The following is a 17173-nucleotide window of genomic DNA, read 5'->3' on the forward strand; positions in this document are numbered from 1 at the left end:
TTAGGCCAAGTTGTCAACAGCAGCCTCTTCATGGTTCTCAGCCCTGTTCTCCAATTTTCTCAAGGTGTAGTTAATCCCTGAAAGAAAATAGTGATAATACATCCGGACACTATTTAGTACTTACATTTCAAGAAGAACACGGAAACGATAGTGGAAATTGAGTAGGAGGTGAGGATGATCGGATGGGAAGCGATGAATGCGTCGATCATGAGAGCAATGGATAAACCCAGGAGAATACAGATCACGGACTGAAAATCACGGAGAGAATAGTAGGAAGATAAATGATTCAATCTTACTCTTGCATTGTGGAGAGAGTTCTCAAGAACTTTGTCGGTGTATCGAGAGCGGTGAAGAATGAGAGACATGGTGCAGATGGAGGCAAAGGTAAGGATGAGTAATGGGCAGTAGATGAGATCAACCATTTGGAGAAGTGGGAGGAGGATCAGCTGGAATATGTCATGTATTAATTGAGAAACGGACAGACAGAGCAGATACAAGAAAGCTAGATTTTTCTCTACCCAGATCGCGATCATTAGGATTACGGTATGTGCTGGAACCTTACCAACTTTCAATTTTCAGGTAACTGAGTGATAACCTTTTATAAACTTGTGTTTTGAAGTTTATGAAGGGTACTTGGCTTCATTTTTAGTTAAAACCAAATTTTTCACGGACCGGGCCGAAATCGGAGCTTCTATTGGCCCGGGGTTGAAAATTCAAATGTTTTTAAAACTAAATTTTGATCAAAACTTCAATTTTTTCCGAAAATGTTGAACTTTTCGCCTACACCACAGAATTCAATCAAAAGATAGTCAGACATCAAAAAATTGAATTTTTAAATGTAAAATTTATTTAAAAAATTCAAAAAATTGGTAAAAAATTAGGTGCCTTTTTCGAAGCGTTGCCGGATTGACCCGAAAATTTGCAAGTATGCTTACAGGGGTCTGACCAGTGAACCCTAGCAATGAAATTGGAAATTTAGTGTCAAATAATGGGGAAATTACTATTGTCATGTGTTGGTTTTTCAAAAAATCTACTGTTCATTAGAGCGAACTATGATTCACCAGTAAGCAATGTGCTAAACCGATCTGTGTCTGTTTTTGTAATTTTTGTGGAGGTGAGGAGTAAACTCGCTTTACTAGACTTGGAGGGAAATTCAAATTTTAAATTTTTCAATTCGCTGTTTCGTTGTGCCATTTTGATACGCACCTTAATCGACCACTTTTTGAGCCGATTTATGACATTTTTCAAGCTTTTTTGGTAAATTTTACGCGCGTCTTTTTGAGAAAATCAGAAATTGAATTTTTTTAATTTTGTGCTCAATTTTTGCTGATTTCAGCGGAGCTCGATTAATTTTAGTACTTACTCCCAGACCCTGTGTGACACTATCTAATTACATATCTGTCATTAAAAAGAAATCGGCAGATATTTTAGCCGATCGTAGTTTTCCACGAGAAGCTCTAACTTCAATAAGAAAATCTGAAAAGTTTTGTTAGAAAATGGCAGAAAATTGAATTAAAAACTAGGAAATGTTGAAATTTCTGGCATTTACAACCCAAAAAATCGATTTCGCCCAATCTTTTTTGCTCTATTTAATCCAAATATCACTTTCTGAAAAAATTGTTTTAAGCGCACGCGACGAAACCAAGTTATTACGAAAGCAGGGATTTTGACCCCATTGAATAGCGTAGATCAAAAGATTGCAAAAAACTCACCAAAAAGAGCTCCATCGTTTTCAAACCACTGCAATCAGCGTGAACGAATGAAAAGAGTAATGAATGAGTGGGTTGTCGACACTGCCGAATACGAAAATGCCCTTCTCAGTGACATTTAGAACACATTACTTTGTACCGCCCATCCTCCTCGTCATCCCTTTTCCCTGCTCAATGGTCACAATCGTATAGATTCCTTTTTTTGAATAAAAAAGGGTATAGGCCGGGAAGAGATAAATTTTTCTAGACATATTCGGGATCAGTGAGTTAAGAGCTTTCAGAAAAGTATAAACAAGCCATGGTCAGGAACACTTTGGGTCTCGACACGAAACTACGGTGTGCGCCTTTAAATGGGTACTGTAGTTTTCGTGGCGGGACCCGAATCAAGGAGGAACTGAATACCGTCAATAATAATTTAAATTTAAAAGAAATGCATCTTCATTTTCAGGGCAGTATGAAAGAGTTGATATGAAAAGTGAAAGACCACAATGGAAGATTTTTTGGAAATATAAGAAATTGAAGAGTAAAAAATCGCTCAATAAAGTTTTGTGATATGTTCTACCGGTTTTCTTTTGAGATCTGGTACAAGAACGTCTTCTGATGCATAGCCGAGTGGCAGCAGGAGCAAAATCTGAAGTAAAAGTAAATTTGCTCCATCGAACAAAGTTTGACCTACACTCTCATTCTCCGGCCTCCTCAATATCCTCGAAATATCGGGTCCTGCGTTGAGTGGTGACGTCACTACAGTACTCAACCCAACATTTTGAATTGCCGCCAAAAGGATGCCCACTGCTATTGAAGTGCTGATTTGATTATAGTGGAATACCCGCTCCGGTTTGTCTTTTACGTCACGGAATATCTAAAATTGAACGGGAAACTTACCAGATTTGTAATGGAGCTCATTTACCTCATGACAGACGATTAATAGATATGGAGCATCTGTGATATAAGGTCGTCGCCATGTGTCTTGTAGTTGGGATACATCGACTACCCAGGATGCTCCTTTTCTGCAAAATTTTCAAATTTGGTTATCAGGAATTGAGATTGTGGTGAATAGCTAGATAGTTCACAAATAGTTTCGTATCTTCTTTAAATTTCCGGTAGCGAGTTTCATTGGCTTCAAACTTCAAAAGCACATATCGAGCTGATTAGAAGTACTAAAATAGAATCAAACAGACAAAAATGTTGAACTTTGATTAAATCATAATTTTAGTGGACGGTGTGCTTCAAGCAAGTAACCAAGTTGACACAGCACCGGGTGATTTGAAAACGCACTCATTTTTTTTTCAGTATGGTTCTGATGTTGAAAAAACAAGATTTTTTAGTTTCTTACTACAGGAAATATAATTATTCAACTGCGGAACCGTTCCGATAAATTTGAACTGATTGTATATGAATAAGTAGGTACAGTACCGGTCAAAAAAGATACGGACTTTTGCCGATTTCAGGTGAAATCGCCCAAATTTGAAAGTGTGTAATGGTAATTCTGATTGTCACATCCAGTAGGTTTTTTATGTATTTTTATTTAGACAGGTATTTTTATTCACACAGAACAAAGGTAGAGCTTTATTTTTGTAGTTGACAACTTTTTTGTATGGACGCTCCCTAAAGAGTTATGATCATTTTAAGTCAGAACTGAAATTGGTCCGTTTGAGAGAGAAATTACTTTGTCGATGCGTAACTTGCTAGAGAGTGTCCGTACAAAAAAGTCGTCAAGTACAAAAATGAAGCTCTACCTTTGTTCTCTATAACTCATTAAAATATAAAAAGTTATATGTATGGCTTGCTAAATCTAGTTTTGAAAGCAGGAAATGCAAATTTACTTTTTCAATGAGAACTTGCATCTGCAAAATTGTTGACAGTGTGAACAAAAAATTCACATTTTTCAATATCTAACTTAAAATTAGCAAGAAAAATACAGTTTGTAGTACTCCAGAAAAACTGAGAAAAAACTCACTTTCTCGAAACATAATTATCTCTCTCATCAGCTTCCAGAATCTTCCTTATCATTGTTTTTATCGAATCACTCGAGACCACACAAAATGTCCATGGTTGTAGGTTACCGACACTTGGGGAGGTACCTGAAAATACCATAGATACAGTAACCCTCTCTCCCAAAAAAAAACTGACCAGCCGTCTTCAATAAATTCTGAATAACTTTCAGTGGGACATCTCTAGAACTGAATTGTCGACAACTTCTCCGCATTTTCATCTCTTCGTAAAATATTTGAGAGTTGCGGAGTGTGAGATCATCATTGATTACAGGCATACGGTAGGGAATCTGAAATTGAAATTTGATAAATATTTGGGTCCCATCACGAAATTTACAGTAACCCGGCAAAATTTGAAAAAAAACATTCCGGTAGAGCGCAAATGCTTACCATTCTCTCTCTGATAACATTTTCGTGAAGATCCGTGAATACCATCTCATCACCAGTCTGCTTATCAGCGACTTCTACCTGAAATCAATCAATATTAATTTAGGAAAATATTGAGTCTGCAAACGCGCTCTAATGACAACTTTTCAAAAAAAAAATTGCTTACTTTTCTCTGCTTCGTCCTACTCTCCAACTGCTTCTCCACTCGTTTATTCATCCGATGTAGCAAGGAAGCCACCTGGTAGATCACAAACAGTATCACCTAAACTAGTTTTTTGATAATTTGTACAACAGAGCACACTTGCTCTCACCCCTAACGTGAATAATACATTCAGTACGGCTTCCGACGAATGCCCTTGATTTCCGAACGAATTCAACCATTTCCGAATCGATTGAAGGTCTATTAGAGGCTCTTTTCCTGTTGAATCTCCGTAAGCCTGGAAATTTGAATGAATGATGAAAGTGCGCTCTATTGATAACAACCTTATGATGTGTATGTTTCTTCATGATCCTCTCTTCCTGACCATCGCCTTTCTCTTTTTTGATTTTTGACAGACTTTTGAAACTTCTGGAATACATTTTTTTAGTTTTTTTAGCTCAATTATTAGTTTCTATTAGTTGGTACAACTGCGCTCCACTGAAATTCCCTTGAGAAATGTCCCTTTTCTCTGCGTCTCTCAATTTCACATACTATTTTTTATCGTTGCGGTAGAGCGCAGTTGTAAGAACTGTGCCGTGCTAATACAACCGCGCTCTACGGAAACGGAAAAATACCATAAGAAATCTAGAGACGCAGAAAAAAAACTTTTTGAAGGAGATTTCGGTGGAGCGTAGGTACTAACAATGTCCTTCGCTAATATGAAAATACGAAAAACACATAGTTGTCAAGGCACGGGCAAATTGACGCGAAAGTCAAATTGTGAAATTTTTTTCGGATTTTTTCGAATTTTTTTGATTTTTTTCGCGAAAAAGTCAACTTTTCGACTATGATCCAGAATTAGAAGAAAATCTGAAAAATATTCAAAAATGGTCACTTTTTCGATAAAAAATTCAAAAAATTTCGAAAAAAAATTAGGAAAACAAAAGGTCATTTTTTGAAGCCGGGCCTTGACAACTATGGAAAAACACGCATTACGGTCGTGGCCTAGAAAAATACAGTAGATGAAAAGTTAGGCCAGTCGTCTGGTTTGCTCTCATATTACCACGTCACAACTTTTACATTGGCGCTCTACCGAAACCGAGGAAAATTGTGTTTGAAATTGAGAGACGCAGAGAAAAGAGACAAGAAATGTACCGAGCTAATAGTTTTACAACAAAATTTTCAAAACTTGAACAAAATGAAACGGCGGAAAAAGAGAGAACAATTAGAGCATTGGCGGGAGATGTCATTTGTCACTTCCGTTCTTCCAATAATCTATAAACTCGTGGAAAAAGAAGATTTCATAATAAAAAATAGACGGCAGGAATAATCGGAGCCAGATGTTTTCTCAATTTTTGTGGGAAGAGCTAGAAGAAGAAACATGTGTTGTTGGAGTTTAGTGAAAAATAATAGTTTTTTGAGGGGAGGAGGAAGACCGGAAATAAGGGGGCCTAGGAAATAATGAGTGGAATTCTAGGCCACCAGAATCTCTAACTGTCGATGGCCTAGAAACTCACGCCTCTAATCGAACGCTTCAGTTTTTTTTTCCATTTAAAATATATTCTGCACACGTATAACGACTAGTTTTGAAAATCTATAAAATGAGTGGTCCCCCTCAGTGGAAAAGTGTGAAGATCAAAAGCATTTCTCTTTTGTGATCTCGTTAAAATTTTATTTGTTCGTTTCGAAATTCTCACTCTTATCAGAGGAACGTTGGGCTCTCACAGCTATTTCGAATGGAAGAAATCAATCGTGGGTCTTGGAATCCACTTAAGGGAGTGGGGCATAGTTGTCCGGAATCCGGATTCCGGAATTCCGGGGTTTTTTTTGACATTCCGGTTCCGGATCTCATTTCGTACAACTCTGGAGTGGGGTGCAGATTCCGATGATTTCAAATATTCTAAGAAACTATTATTATTAACGGATATGCTAAAAATCGCTGAAAACTCCACTCTCCTGGCTCAAAATGACATTTAAATGAGCCTAGGTGGAAGAGTTTTTCAGCGCGTCCGTGTAGTCCTCTCGGACAAGATTTTTGTCTCTTAGTTTGCCAATTATTTCCAACATTTATATCGAAAAAATAGGGAAAAACTACGAACATTTTTGGGAAAGTGAGAAAACGAGAAATTCACCAGAAATCTTGTCCGAGAGGACTACACGGCCAAATGACAAAAATTTTCCACAAAGGTTCGAAATCGCTCTAAACGACACGATTCCCGTTCTCCTGACTCAAAAGGAAGCTTCGTGGAAGAGATTTTCCATTGCCGTGTAGTCCTCTCGGACAAGAATTCTGGTGAATTTCTCGTTTTTTCACTTTTCCAAAAAACTTTCGTAGTTTTTCTCTGTTTTTTCGATATAAATTTTGGATACAATTAGCAAACGAAGAATTAAGCAAAAATCTTGTCCGAGAGGACTACACGGCCGCCCTGACCGTTAAAGAGAGTTGACTTCTCACAGGGTCTCGGGATGAGTACTGAAAATAAACGCGCTCCGCTGAAATCAGCTAAAATTTTAGCGCGAAATTCAAAATTTTTAAAAAATATAGTTGACCTCGAAAAGACGCGCGCGCGACGGCGAAAAACTGAGCGAAAATGCGGGAAAACGGACAATAAATCGGCTCAAAAAGTGGTACATCAAGCTGCGTATCAACCCGTAATGCTTAATGCCGAATTGAAAAAAAATTGAATTTGCCGCCAATGTCTAGTGGGGTGCGTTCGATTTCACTACTCATCCCGAGACCCTGTGACTACTATTGGCACCGTGAAAAGTTCTCAAAGGTAATGAATTTTCAAATTTCCTCCCGGTTTCAAAATTTCACATTTCTATCAATTTTAACGAAAACTAATAGATTTTTAGTATTCTTACAGTTATAAAACAACTAGATCAGGAGTTGAAGAAACAGAAATGACGAAACCCGTTTCCGGGTCGAAACGACTCGAAAAAAGCGAGTCAAATCAAAAACTCATGGACTCACTCCCCTCCCCTCTTCCACCAATTTTTTTTGTCTTTCCCTTGAGAAGAGACAAAGAGAAAAAGCGAGGGAGGAGATGAGTGCATGCTGCAATGCGAGAGAGATCTCATTGTAAACTTCTCGACGACAAAAAAGAAGGAAGACAACGACAGGTGTGATGGAAGAGTGTTGCACAATCAGAAGAAGGCAGAGGAGGCAAATGGCAGAAGAAGAAGAAGAAAATGAGACAAAAGACAACGGCAAGCAAAAAAAACGAGAAACGATGAAATTTGAGTGGGATCTTTTCCATGTCGTGACATGAAAAAAAAACATGCAAGTGTGCTTGGTGGAGGGCAAATGAAGATATAATGGAGGGGATAAATGGGATAATCTGAGTCGTTGGGATGTTGTGCTCCGCAATACTGGCATGGTTTCTGCAAATTTTCGCCACTGAAATTGTAAAATGATTTTCGAAGCCTAGAAGAATAGTAAAAACGTTCAAAAAATAAACCATAAATTTTCAGCAACAAATAACAAAAACAAAAAATTAATAGAACATGATCAGGGTGCATTGATATAAGAGAAACGCTCGAAATTTTCCATAATTTCAGACAAAAATGATACATGAGAGGTTCTGAAATAGTACATGATCGTTATGAAGGGAAAATTTGAAGAAAAAACAGAAAATTCTAGAATTGAGGGGCTAAAAAAGAGTGAATAACACAAACACGAGAAAATAAAAATATTTATTTTTTCTCCATTTCCGAAGTCTGAATACTGATGACAGGCGGCGGCATTCCTTGGCTATGTCGTTGGGGATCGGTTTTCTGAAAAAAAAACAATTTGAAAAGGGGCGGAGCTTGTTCTGATAATGGAAATTTATCTTCGAAATTACACTGAAAAATGTTTTTTGTTGATCGAATTTGCAGTTTTTGCACCAAAATGAGTGGTTCGTATTCTCCTTCTTTGTCTGTCTGTGCGTCCATGTACTCATTTGTCCAGATGTCCACCTCCTTACCCAATGCAATCTCTTCATTTCCACCACATCCATCTTCTCCAATCGTTTTTGTGTCGCTTCGACGAGACTTTTGAACTGTGGATTATTCATTAGACTCTGCAACGCCTTCTGTGTGAATTCCTCATCTTCAATAAGGATATCAAGTAGATCGTCAGTCTGGACATAGGCGTCGGCGGTTTTTTTCTGAAAAATAGATAATTGAACGGGGCGGGGCTTGAAAAAACGATGGTGTTTCAGTACAAAAATGTTTAAAATTTGAATTTTTCGCAGAAAAGTCGAATATTCGTCTTTTTTAAATATCGATAAAAACTGAAGCGTACCTAAATATTTATAAAATTTTTAACTATTTTGACACTTAAAAATTTCAAAAATGTTCGAAAAATTCTGTGAAAAAATGTGCACATTTTTTGAATCCGGGCCGGCAAATTTTTCATCTGCCAGGTCCAGGCCGAGATTTTGCACGTCTGTTGTATTATCACGGCACGCTTCTTACAACTACGCTCTACCGAAACAGAAGAAAATTGTGTGCGAAATTGAGAGATCCAGAGAAAAAGAGACACTTTTCAAGGGCATTTTGGTGGAGCGCAGTTGTAAGAACTGTGCCGAGCTAATAAAGTCTTATTTCGAAACTAATCGATATTTCATACACGGAGCGGAGCTTACCTTCTCGTGTCCGCTTCCTCGCTTACTCTTCTTCACCGGCACCGACTCTCCGTATTCGTGTTCTGTCGGTCGAATTACCGAATGTTCAAACGAATTTATCGAGTGTGGATTCGGATTATAAGCGGTAGAGACAGAATTCAGATCAAAAGAAACGCCACGTGGCTGACTGTGATCAATTGGAGACGAGTAACTGGGAGAACACAAAAACATCTGAGGACTCGACGACGGATTTCTCGGAAAAACGGCCGTCGAATCACGTCGACAATTCGGAATCGGAACTTGTGGAGTGGATTCTTGACGGACACGAGGCGCTTGTGAGTGATATTTTCGGTCTGATGAAGCAATGCTGACTTCACGTGGCGGCGCTCCTTGAGAATGACACGATGGGTTCTGGAATGAAAGATAATAGAAAAATGGCTTTTGTTCTTTGAAAAAATGAAAAAAACCCGCTAAAATCGGTGAAAATCTCACCTTCCGCTTCTCGTTTCCTTTGTCACGTGGAATTCCAGCTCTTTCGAAAACGACTTCTGGAGATGACGCTCTCCGATCCGTCGCTATCAGTTTTCTGGTCGAAGTTATGACTTCCTTGAATTTCTCACTTCCATCTTGATCGAGAGTCAAACGGAATCCATCTTTTGTATTCAAGCTGTACAATACGTAGACATGCGACTCGCGGAAGCTAAAAATAATGAAATTTTTTATAAAAAATAGTTTTTTGGTGGATTTTCAGGTTGAATTCTGATTTTTAAAGCAGCAAACAATTTGACTTCTTGCTTTATAGAACATTTTAGAAATTTAAGAAAAGAAAATGGCGAAAACTAGTAAAACTGGTGCTTTCTCGCATAAAATCTCAGATTTTTCCGTCAAAACTCACATGATTTTCGGAAATTCCTGAGTATCCAATAAAATCGGAACTCTTTCCTTCTCCGATCGCCCACAATACACTGAAATACGACGACTTGAGGTGTCAATGAAGGCTGACACGTTTTCTGTCTGAAAAATGATTAATTACTGGGTTTTTTTTTGAATAATTTGATCACCTCAGCATCTCCCATAGCGGATAATCGATAATATTTGTAAATTTTCAGCCGATATGTACTCATTTTCAGTCGAAAAACGTGTGAAAATGTTGAAAAAGAAAACGAAAAATCTCTCAAAACCCTATGCGCCTTTAAACATCTACAGTAAGAATTTTTTCGTGGCGAGAGTTCTCTCTCGTGAAATTGATTGTGCCTTTACATTCTGAAAAAAAATCGAGTAAAAATCACATTTATCACTAGAGTGACGTGTTGACACGGATTTCGGAAATTTTTGTTCCGGAAATCGGAAAAAAATATTTCAATGCGTGTCACGAAAACCGAAAAAGTTGCAAATTGTTTCCGAAAAAACCGGCATGACATGACTTTCATTTCATTTCGAAAACCGAAAAAAAAATTTTTTCGGTTTTCGAAAAAAAATTTTTTCGAAAACCGAAAATTTTTCGGTTTTCGGTTTTTCGAAAATCGTGTCATTCCGACGTTTCGGTTTCCGACACGTTTCGGAAAAAAGTCAACGGTTTTTCCGACACGAGGCCGTGGCCTAGTGGCCGAGAAAACTCCGCGCGTGTACTTCACTAGGAAAAGTTGTTTGTTGTGAATTTTTCATTAATTGTTCGCAAATTTTCTCATTTTTTTCTGAAAATTAGTCGGTTTTCAGTAAAAAATAAATTTTAAAAATTGTTGTGAATGCAACTTTTAAAACCGCCGAATTTATTTATTGTTGAATTAATCAAAAACAAGATGATGTTTGGAAGAACGTGGAAAACAGGAAAGGAACAAAGAGCTTTAAACATAATATGATTATAACATTGTAAATCTATTTTGAAAGATTAAGAATCGCCGTATTCTTGATTGGTGGGATCAATAATTGGGACAGTGCTGCCGGCTTGTCCATTGAAATCTTATGACGTTAGACTCGACACATCCGCCGAAGAGTCACACTCCTCTTCTGAATCATCGTCACTCTCACTAACACTAGAATCTTCTTTCTTCTCTTGGAGGCTGCAAATCAATATGTTTTTTTTTGAAGAAACGTTTCATTATAGTAACCTCATCTGTTTTTCACAAATCGGAAAAAACATTGGATGTGCAGATAGCTCTGAAATGAATTCATCACAAAATGAGAAGAAATTCTTCACTAACAAAATGAAAGCATCATTTGCAGCAGAATACGACGACGGCGGTTTACTTGATGATCTTTCGCTGAAATAGTTTCATTGTTTTTCTGAAAAATTCAATTCACTACATACCGACATTATCGTATCGTTGAGTTCTTCCGAGTGAGCGGAGCGTATATGCGCTATCATTCCCGACGTCGATTACAAAATTTATAAGATTTGCCGCATTTGGAGCATTCCACGTCTTTTTCTTGATTAATTTTATTGAAAAAAGCCCAGACGATCGAATTGTCGTTTTTCGCTGACATTTTCAACCACGATAGAAGAGCAAAGTTTAGAGTTTCTGAAAATCATATAATTCTACCAAAAAATCAAAAAAAAAATCACAAAACAAAGAATAAACTTGCGAAAAATGAGTTTAATTTCTGAAAGAAAAACAACTTTTCCTCGTGAAGTACACGCGCGGAGTTTTCTCGGCCACTAGGCCACGGCCTCGTGTCGGAAAAACCGTTGACTTTTTTCCGAAACGTGTCGGAAACCGAAACGTCGGAATGACACGATTTTCGAAAAACCGAAAACCGAAAATTTTTCGGTTTTCGAAAAATTTTTTTTCGAAAACCGAAAAAAAATTTTTTTCGGTTTTCGAAATGAAATGAAAGTCATGTCATGCCGGTTTTTTCGGAAATAATTTGCAACTTTTTCGGTTTTCGTGATTTTTTTTCGAAATTTTCGGCATCAAAAATTTAGGTTTTCATCGAAAATTTCGGTCAACACCCTTTTCGACACGTCACTCTATTTATCACGGGAAAATCAGGCTTATCGGTGTTACAAAATATACCGGAAAATTTACAAATGAAAGAGATCAGAAAATAAATAAAATGCGAAACAAAAATTTAATTATCATCAGGGCGTTCAATGGAAATTCTCTCAACGTGCTCCTCAACAATCGGCAAGTGCATCCACGCGCGATCCGCGTCGAGAAGCAATTCCGGGTGGACGTGACGAAGATTCTCGTATTTCGCCTCACGAAGTTGCCACTCACGGATCATGTGACGGTCTCCTAAATCTCCAACGATCCGTGTGTCACATACTCTGAAAATTCATTTTTAATAATTTTAGCCGTTTTCCACATCTGAACCCACCTCAAAAGCACATTATCGACTCGCATGTAGAAACGAAGGAGGACGAAGAAATATCCCTCTTGCATGACACGAATTCGAGCGGATAACTGGAAAAATTGGAAATAAAATTTTGAAAATATCTATATTTCCAGAAAACCTGAGCAATTCCATGATCTGCCAGCTCGTCTTCGAATAAAATGACGTTCGTCGAGAAGCTGATAGTGTCGCGTCGCTTCAGCCGTTCCATATCGATGCGGTCAGTGGTGGGCGTGGCCTAGAAATATTTTCTAGTTTTTTTTTGGAAAAATCGATAAATTTTTGTGTTAATAGCTTCTGATCTCCAGAATCTTCCCCTACCTTCAACCCAACCAAAGTTCCCTTATAATGTGTTGTATACGTCCAATCGAATGGTTTCTGATGCTCTGAAATCTGCAGAATCCTATCCTGTCTCGTCGATTGCCACGCCGTCGACGCGCCAACCTTCACATCGGGAAGACGGTCAGAACAGACCATCTTCAGTGCGTCGAGACAATTGAATTGAATGTATCCTCTCAATCCATGATCTGAGAACCGAATTGTGAGAGAATTACGGGCGAACACCATCTCGGGAAGCTCCTCCAGTTTCAGTTCACGCTCGTATTTGCATTTCTGAAAAAATCTGGGATGATTTTGAGATTGGTTTTAGTCATTTTTGGTCTAAATGTCTTATTTTTTGAGTATTTTTTAGTCTAATGTATCAATTTTCGCTTAAAAATTCTGTTGTTTCACTGATTCACCTGAAATCCCTGTTTTTCTCGTTTTTTTCGGACGAAAATCGCTGAAAATAGCATATTTACGAGAAAAACGAATTTTTATGAAAAAAGTTATTGATTTTTGCATTGTTTTTGAATATTTTTTTCGAAAATGAGTCTTTTCATTGTAAAAAGCGAAAAAAGTCATTTTTTCGATTCTATTTGCAAAATTCTGGCTAATTCTGGTGGTTTTCCGCTTGAAAATACGAAAAGTAAGCAAATATTTCTAAAATCGAAATTAAAAAAAAACACGATTTTTGGACGATTTTACTGAAAATTCATTGAAATTTCGCTAGTTTTAGCGATTTTCGGTAATTTTTTTTTCTTAATATTATTTCCATATTTTCCGTCCTCCTGTCCATCCGTGCATCCAGATGTCTCATCCTACCCACCAAACAATCCGGTTGCTCCACGCCATCCGGATGTTTACAAGAACTTTCGAGAATATGTCCGGCGATTGCAGTGAATTCGAATATTCCCATATCGAAATTCTCTTCTTTTCTCGCGTGAGCCGCCGCTCGAACCATCACTTCGTCCACGTTTCGTCTCGCCGCCATTCTAGCTGAAATTCTGGAAAAATTCTGCATTTTTTTTTAGTTTCGAGAGAAAATATTTCTAGAAATATAGCAAAGACTCGCACAGAAACCAATAAAAATAGAGAGAAAAAAAAGGTGAAATCAAGAAAAATATTATATTTTCAAGACTGGAATGCATTAAATAATCTACTTTTAACACTAAACATGACAAGATCGATGGGAAGGACAGGGAGAAAATGGAAGGGGACTGCAATTGCGCTCTGGTGAGAACTCTTTGGAAAATCGAGTTTATCTCAAAAATTAGAAATTGTAGTGAAATATTTTCAACTAATGAAATGAAGAGCTTGAAACTTGCTACATTTTATTATCGGAGTAAAAAAGTTCCGACATTTTTTCTCGTTGCGGACTTGAGATTTCGGCGCCGCCCACTTTTGCAATCTTGCGGCGCGGTGTTTCGCAAGGTAAGCGCACAGTGGCGGTTTATAGTATTTTTCACGAGTAAAATATATGGAAAATGTCAGTTTTCTGTCAATTTTAAAGAATTTTCTTTGAAATATCATTCTGAAAAGCAATATTGACAATAATTGCGTGTGTTTTATAAGTTTGTGTCACTTTTTCAACAGAACTCGTTAGATTTTCGCCGTATCTCTTTGTTTCTTTTCTTTTTCCCTTTATTGCATGATTTTTGTTATTTTTCAGGTTCCAAATGACTCTCAAACAACGTCTCTACATGTGCATGTTCCATAATCCCCAAGTTTTGTGTTAGTTTGATTTCAGAACTTTGTTTTCTCTCCGCCATTCTTTTGTTTCAGAGTGATCGCTTCCAATGGACAGCCGCCGGACATGTCGCCAAGAAGTCAACGATGTCATCGTCGCCAGCTATAAATTGGAGTTCAATTTCTGTTGTCGTGTTAGTTGCAGAAGTAGCTTTTGTTGTTCTCTCCGCCTGTATTCTTTCAGATGACCAACAGCACCACAGATTCGGAGAGGAGTCAAAAACGATGAAGAAAGAAGGCTTCAGTGTGAAATGAAGGAGAATGAAGAGAGGGAAAAATAAGAAAATAAGAAGGAAAACGAATGGAAAGCAGGGAACTGTGATGAAGAAAGAAGAATGAAAGAGGTGGCGGAAAGGAAGAGGAAAAAACGAGAAATCTTCACAACAAATGAGAAGGGAAGAAACGAAGGAGAAGAAGAGAGGAATTAGAAGAAAAAGAATGAACTGGAGGAAGAAGAGAGGAAGAAAAAGAAAAAGAAGGAAGTGGAGGAAGAAGAAAATAATATTTCGTGGAAAAATTCATTTAAATGATTGTGCAATATGATATTAGCGTGTAAACTGTTAATAAATATTGTTTTTATCCAATTTTGAAATGTTGGGCTTCATGTTAGGGTACGCCCCAGTTAAAGTTTTATGCAGCTTCAAGCTGGTTTAATTAAGAAGTGTCATTTGGAAAATATACAGGGTAAAAAATAGAAGTATGGATTCATCTACAAGTACTCCTCGCCTGGTCCGTGTTTCTCTCCGTAGTGTTCCGTCACCTGGTTCTCGTGTTGCTGGAGCAGTTGTTCCCAACCCGATGCAATTCAAATTCATCCCGAAGCAATTCCAAAACAAGCAAACACAAGTGACTCCACACAAACTGGATAATTTCATGTGTTTGAAGATGACTCAGACGGATTTCGAATATGAGAGTGTAGAAACATGTGACACGGCGAATGTGGATAATCAAACGTCATCTGAAATAGCAGTTTCCACTGCTCATGATTACTTCCAAAGAAAGGTTGAGAGAATTGAATAAACAGAATAAGCATTTAATTGGGTTTTTGTCAGATGGAAGAAGTACACACGAGAATCGGCAAAACTATCGCATCACTGAAAGTGGAAGATTTTTCCAAAATCACCACTAATAAGATATTAGCCAATAGTGGTGAAGAGATTGTATCTCATCTGTCAACGATGATCAAAATGATCAACGAGAAACTCGGAACTGACTCAGTCTACACAATGTTCCACGCCGTGAATCAGGCAACTGCTTCTTTTTCTGGATTCCATCGATCTACAGTATCTCGTTACTGCAAAGGTCTTCCGATTCCAGCAAGAAGACGAAGGATTCAGGAGATGGGAAAAAGAGAAAGAAGTAGAAAAATTGCCTCCAGATTAACCTTGTATGAACGTTCTAAGATCGTGAAAGAAGTCCACAATTATTGGGAGAGAAAGGAAAAAGTTACTGCTGAAAGAATCTGGAAATGGGCCAAATCTTCAATTCAGTACCGATTCGGTCTCTCTTATTTTAGAGTTCTTCTTTCTGGCCTTGGATTTTGTTTCAAGAAACTTGGTCGGATGTCTGTCCTCCAAGAACGTCCCAACATCATCGCGGCAAGGAAGCAATATCTTTCAAGAAAGGAGACGTTGAACAAAGAAAATGCGTTTTTTGCAGCTTTCGATGAAACCTGGGCGCATGACGGGATGAGTGCTCGAAGTGGATGGCAGCATCAAAATGGAACAATGTACCGGAGGGCAGAAATGGCTGATATCGGCGCCCCAGTTTCTGGTCCGGAGAAACCCAAGGAAAAAGGAAAAAGAGGAATTGTACTTGCAGTCCTCACAGAAATGGGAACAATTCCGGAAAGTGTAGAATTTAGAGTATCGGGACAAAACGTGGATGAGCAGTATGAAGATTATCACAGAGATATGAATAGTACGGCGTGTGAGGAATACATGCACCGCGTTATTCCACTTCTTGCTGCAGCCGCCGCTCCAACTGGCCGGAAACCGGTTCTTATTATGGATAACGCCCCGTACCATAATAAGACCCGGGAAAAAGTATATCCAAAATACTATATGAAAAACTTATGTCGACTCTTTCAGCCTCCAACCAGCCTTACTTTGAAAGCGGACCTTAAAAAGTGGCTTACTGCACATGGCGTTCCGTTTCCAGCAAAGACGTTGAGGCCCCAGCTGTACAAACTGTCCAAGGAATATGTCGCAAAGAACGGCGGGAAGGAGGCGTTCACAGTTTACGAACTTGATGCCTGGGCAGAAGAAGTCTGGGGAGTAGAAATCCTAAGATTGCCTCCCTATCATTGCATGTGGAATCCAATCGAGTTTTTGTGGTCCCAAACAAAGCAGAATATCCGCAATATGGGAAATAGAGACGACAAAGTTCCGATTGTTAGTGATGAGAGGTGCAACGAAACATATTTCTATTTTCAGGTGGAGAGTAGAACGATTGGCTTCCTCCGTTCTTTTAAAGCAAAAGACGCAAAAGCTCTTTTTGATAAATGCCGCAAAGACGAAGATGAAACGAGAGCAATGATGTTGGAAAAAGAGACGATGCTGGAAGACACTGACTTCTCTCTTCTCTACGAGACGGATGAGCAAGGCCGTCTTGTTAACATCCGCATTGATGATTCGGAAGACGAAGACGCTTATAGCGATGATGAGATTTCCGCTGAAGTATTCGAGGAGCACGAGTTGTCAGACATCGATGAAGACATCGATGAAGACATCGATGATGAGATCGATAATGACATCGATGGGGATGATTCACTCGAGTAGATTTCGTCTCTTCTTCTCCTTCGTTTCTTCCCTTCTCATTTGTTGTGAAGATTTCTCGTTTTTTCCTCTTCCTTTCCGCCACCTCTTTCATTCTTCTTTCTTCATCACAGTTCCCTGCTTTCCATTCGTTTTCCTTCTTATTTTCTTATTTTTCCCT

The 17173-nt window shown here is 38.3% G+C and overlaps 6 protein-coding genes across 6 annotated transcripts; 1 reads left to right on the forward strand and 5 right to left on the reverse strand.

Annotated features, from left to right (window-relative positions):
* Positions 1-422, reverse strand: GCK72_009089 (uncharacterized protein; the record flags this gene model as incomplete). The annotated part of the gene is made up of 3 exons (XM_003091875.2): positions 1-77; positions 125-248; positions 297-422. The coding sequence occupies 3 exons, from the start codon at positions 420-422 to the stop codon at positions 1-3; spliced, it is 327 nt and encodes a 108-aa protein (XP_003091923.2).
* A 1822-nt stretch (positions 423-2244) lies between these two features.
* Positions 2245-4666, reverse strand: GCK72_009090 (uncharacterized protein; the record flags this gene model as incomplete). The annotated part of the gene is made up of 9 exons (XM_053727206.1): positions 2245-2340; positions 2386-2568; positions 2617-2716; positions 3667-3790; positions 3840-3990; positions 4091-4168; positions 4254-4349; positions 4399-4524; positions 4571-4666. 9 exons carry the CDS (start codon positions 4664-4666, stop codon positions 2245-2247), a joined length of 1050 nt encoding a protein of 349 aa, XP_053586783.1.
* A 3256-nt stretch (positions 4667-7922) lies between these two features.
* GCK72_009091 (uncharacterized protein) lies at positions 7923-9960 on the reverse strand (the record flags this gene model as incomplete). Its single annotated transcript, XM_053727207.1, has 6 exons — positions 7923-8003; positions 8195-8377; positions 8858-9247; positions 9329-9536; positions 9732-9850; positions 9898-9960. The coding sequence occupies 6 exons, from the start codon at positions 9958-9960 to the stop codon at positions 7923-7925; spliced, it is 1044 nt and encodes a 347-aa protein (XP_053586784.1).
* Positions 9961-10796: 836 nt separating this feature from the next.
* On the reverse strand, positions 10797-11201 carry GCK72_009092 (uncharacterized protein; the record flags this gene model as incomplete). The annotated part of the gene is made up of 3 exons (XM_053727208.1): positions 10797-10896; positions 10945-11097; positions 11149-11201. 3 exons carry the CDS (start codon positions 11199-11201, stop codon positions 10797-10799), a joined length of 306 nt encoding a protein of 101 aa, XP_053586785.1.
* A 704-nt stretch (positions 11202-11905) lies between these two features.
* On the reverse strand, positions 11906-13481 carry GCK72_009093 (uncharacterized protein; the record flags this gene model as incomplete). The annotated part of the gene is made up of 5 exons (XM_003091880.2): positions 11906-12104; positions 12155-12240; positions 12291-12407; positions 12491-12781; positions 13317-13481. 5 exons carry the CDS (start codon positions 13479-13481, stop codon positions 11906-11908), a joined length of 858 nt encoding a protein of 285 aa, XP_003091928.2.
* A 1454-nt stretch (positions 13482-14935) lies between these two features.
* GCK72_009094 (uncharacterized protein) lies at positions 14936-17016 on the forward strand (the record flags this gene model as incomplete). The annotated part of the gene is made up of 3 exons (XM_053727209.1): positions 14936-15238; positions 15289-16629; positions 16672-17016. The coding sequence occupies 3 exons, from the start codon at positions 14936-14938 to the stop codon at positions 17014-17016; spliced, it is 1989 nt and encodes a 662-aa protein (XP_053586786.1).
* Between the last annotated feature and the right edge of the window lie 157 nt (positions 17017-17173).

Source organism: Caenorhabditis remanei, chromosome III (genome assembly GCF_010183535.1).
Source record: "Caenorhabditis remanei strain PX506 chromosome III, whole genome shotgun sequence".
NCBI lineage: Eukaryota > Metazoa > Nematoda > Chromadorea > Rhabditida > Rhabditidae > Caenorhabditis > Caenorhabditis remanei.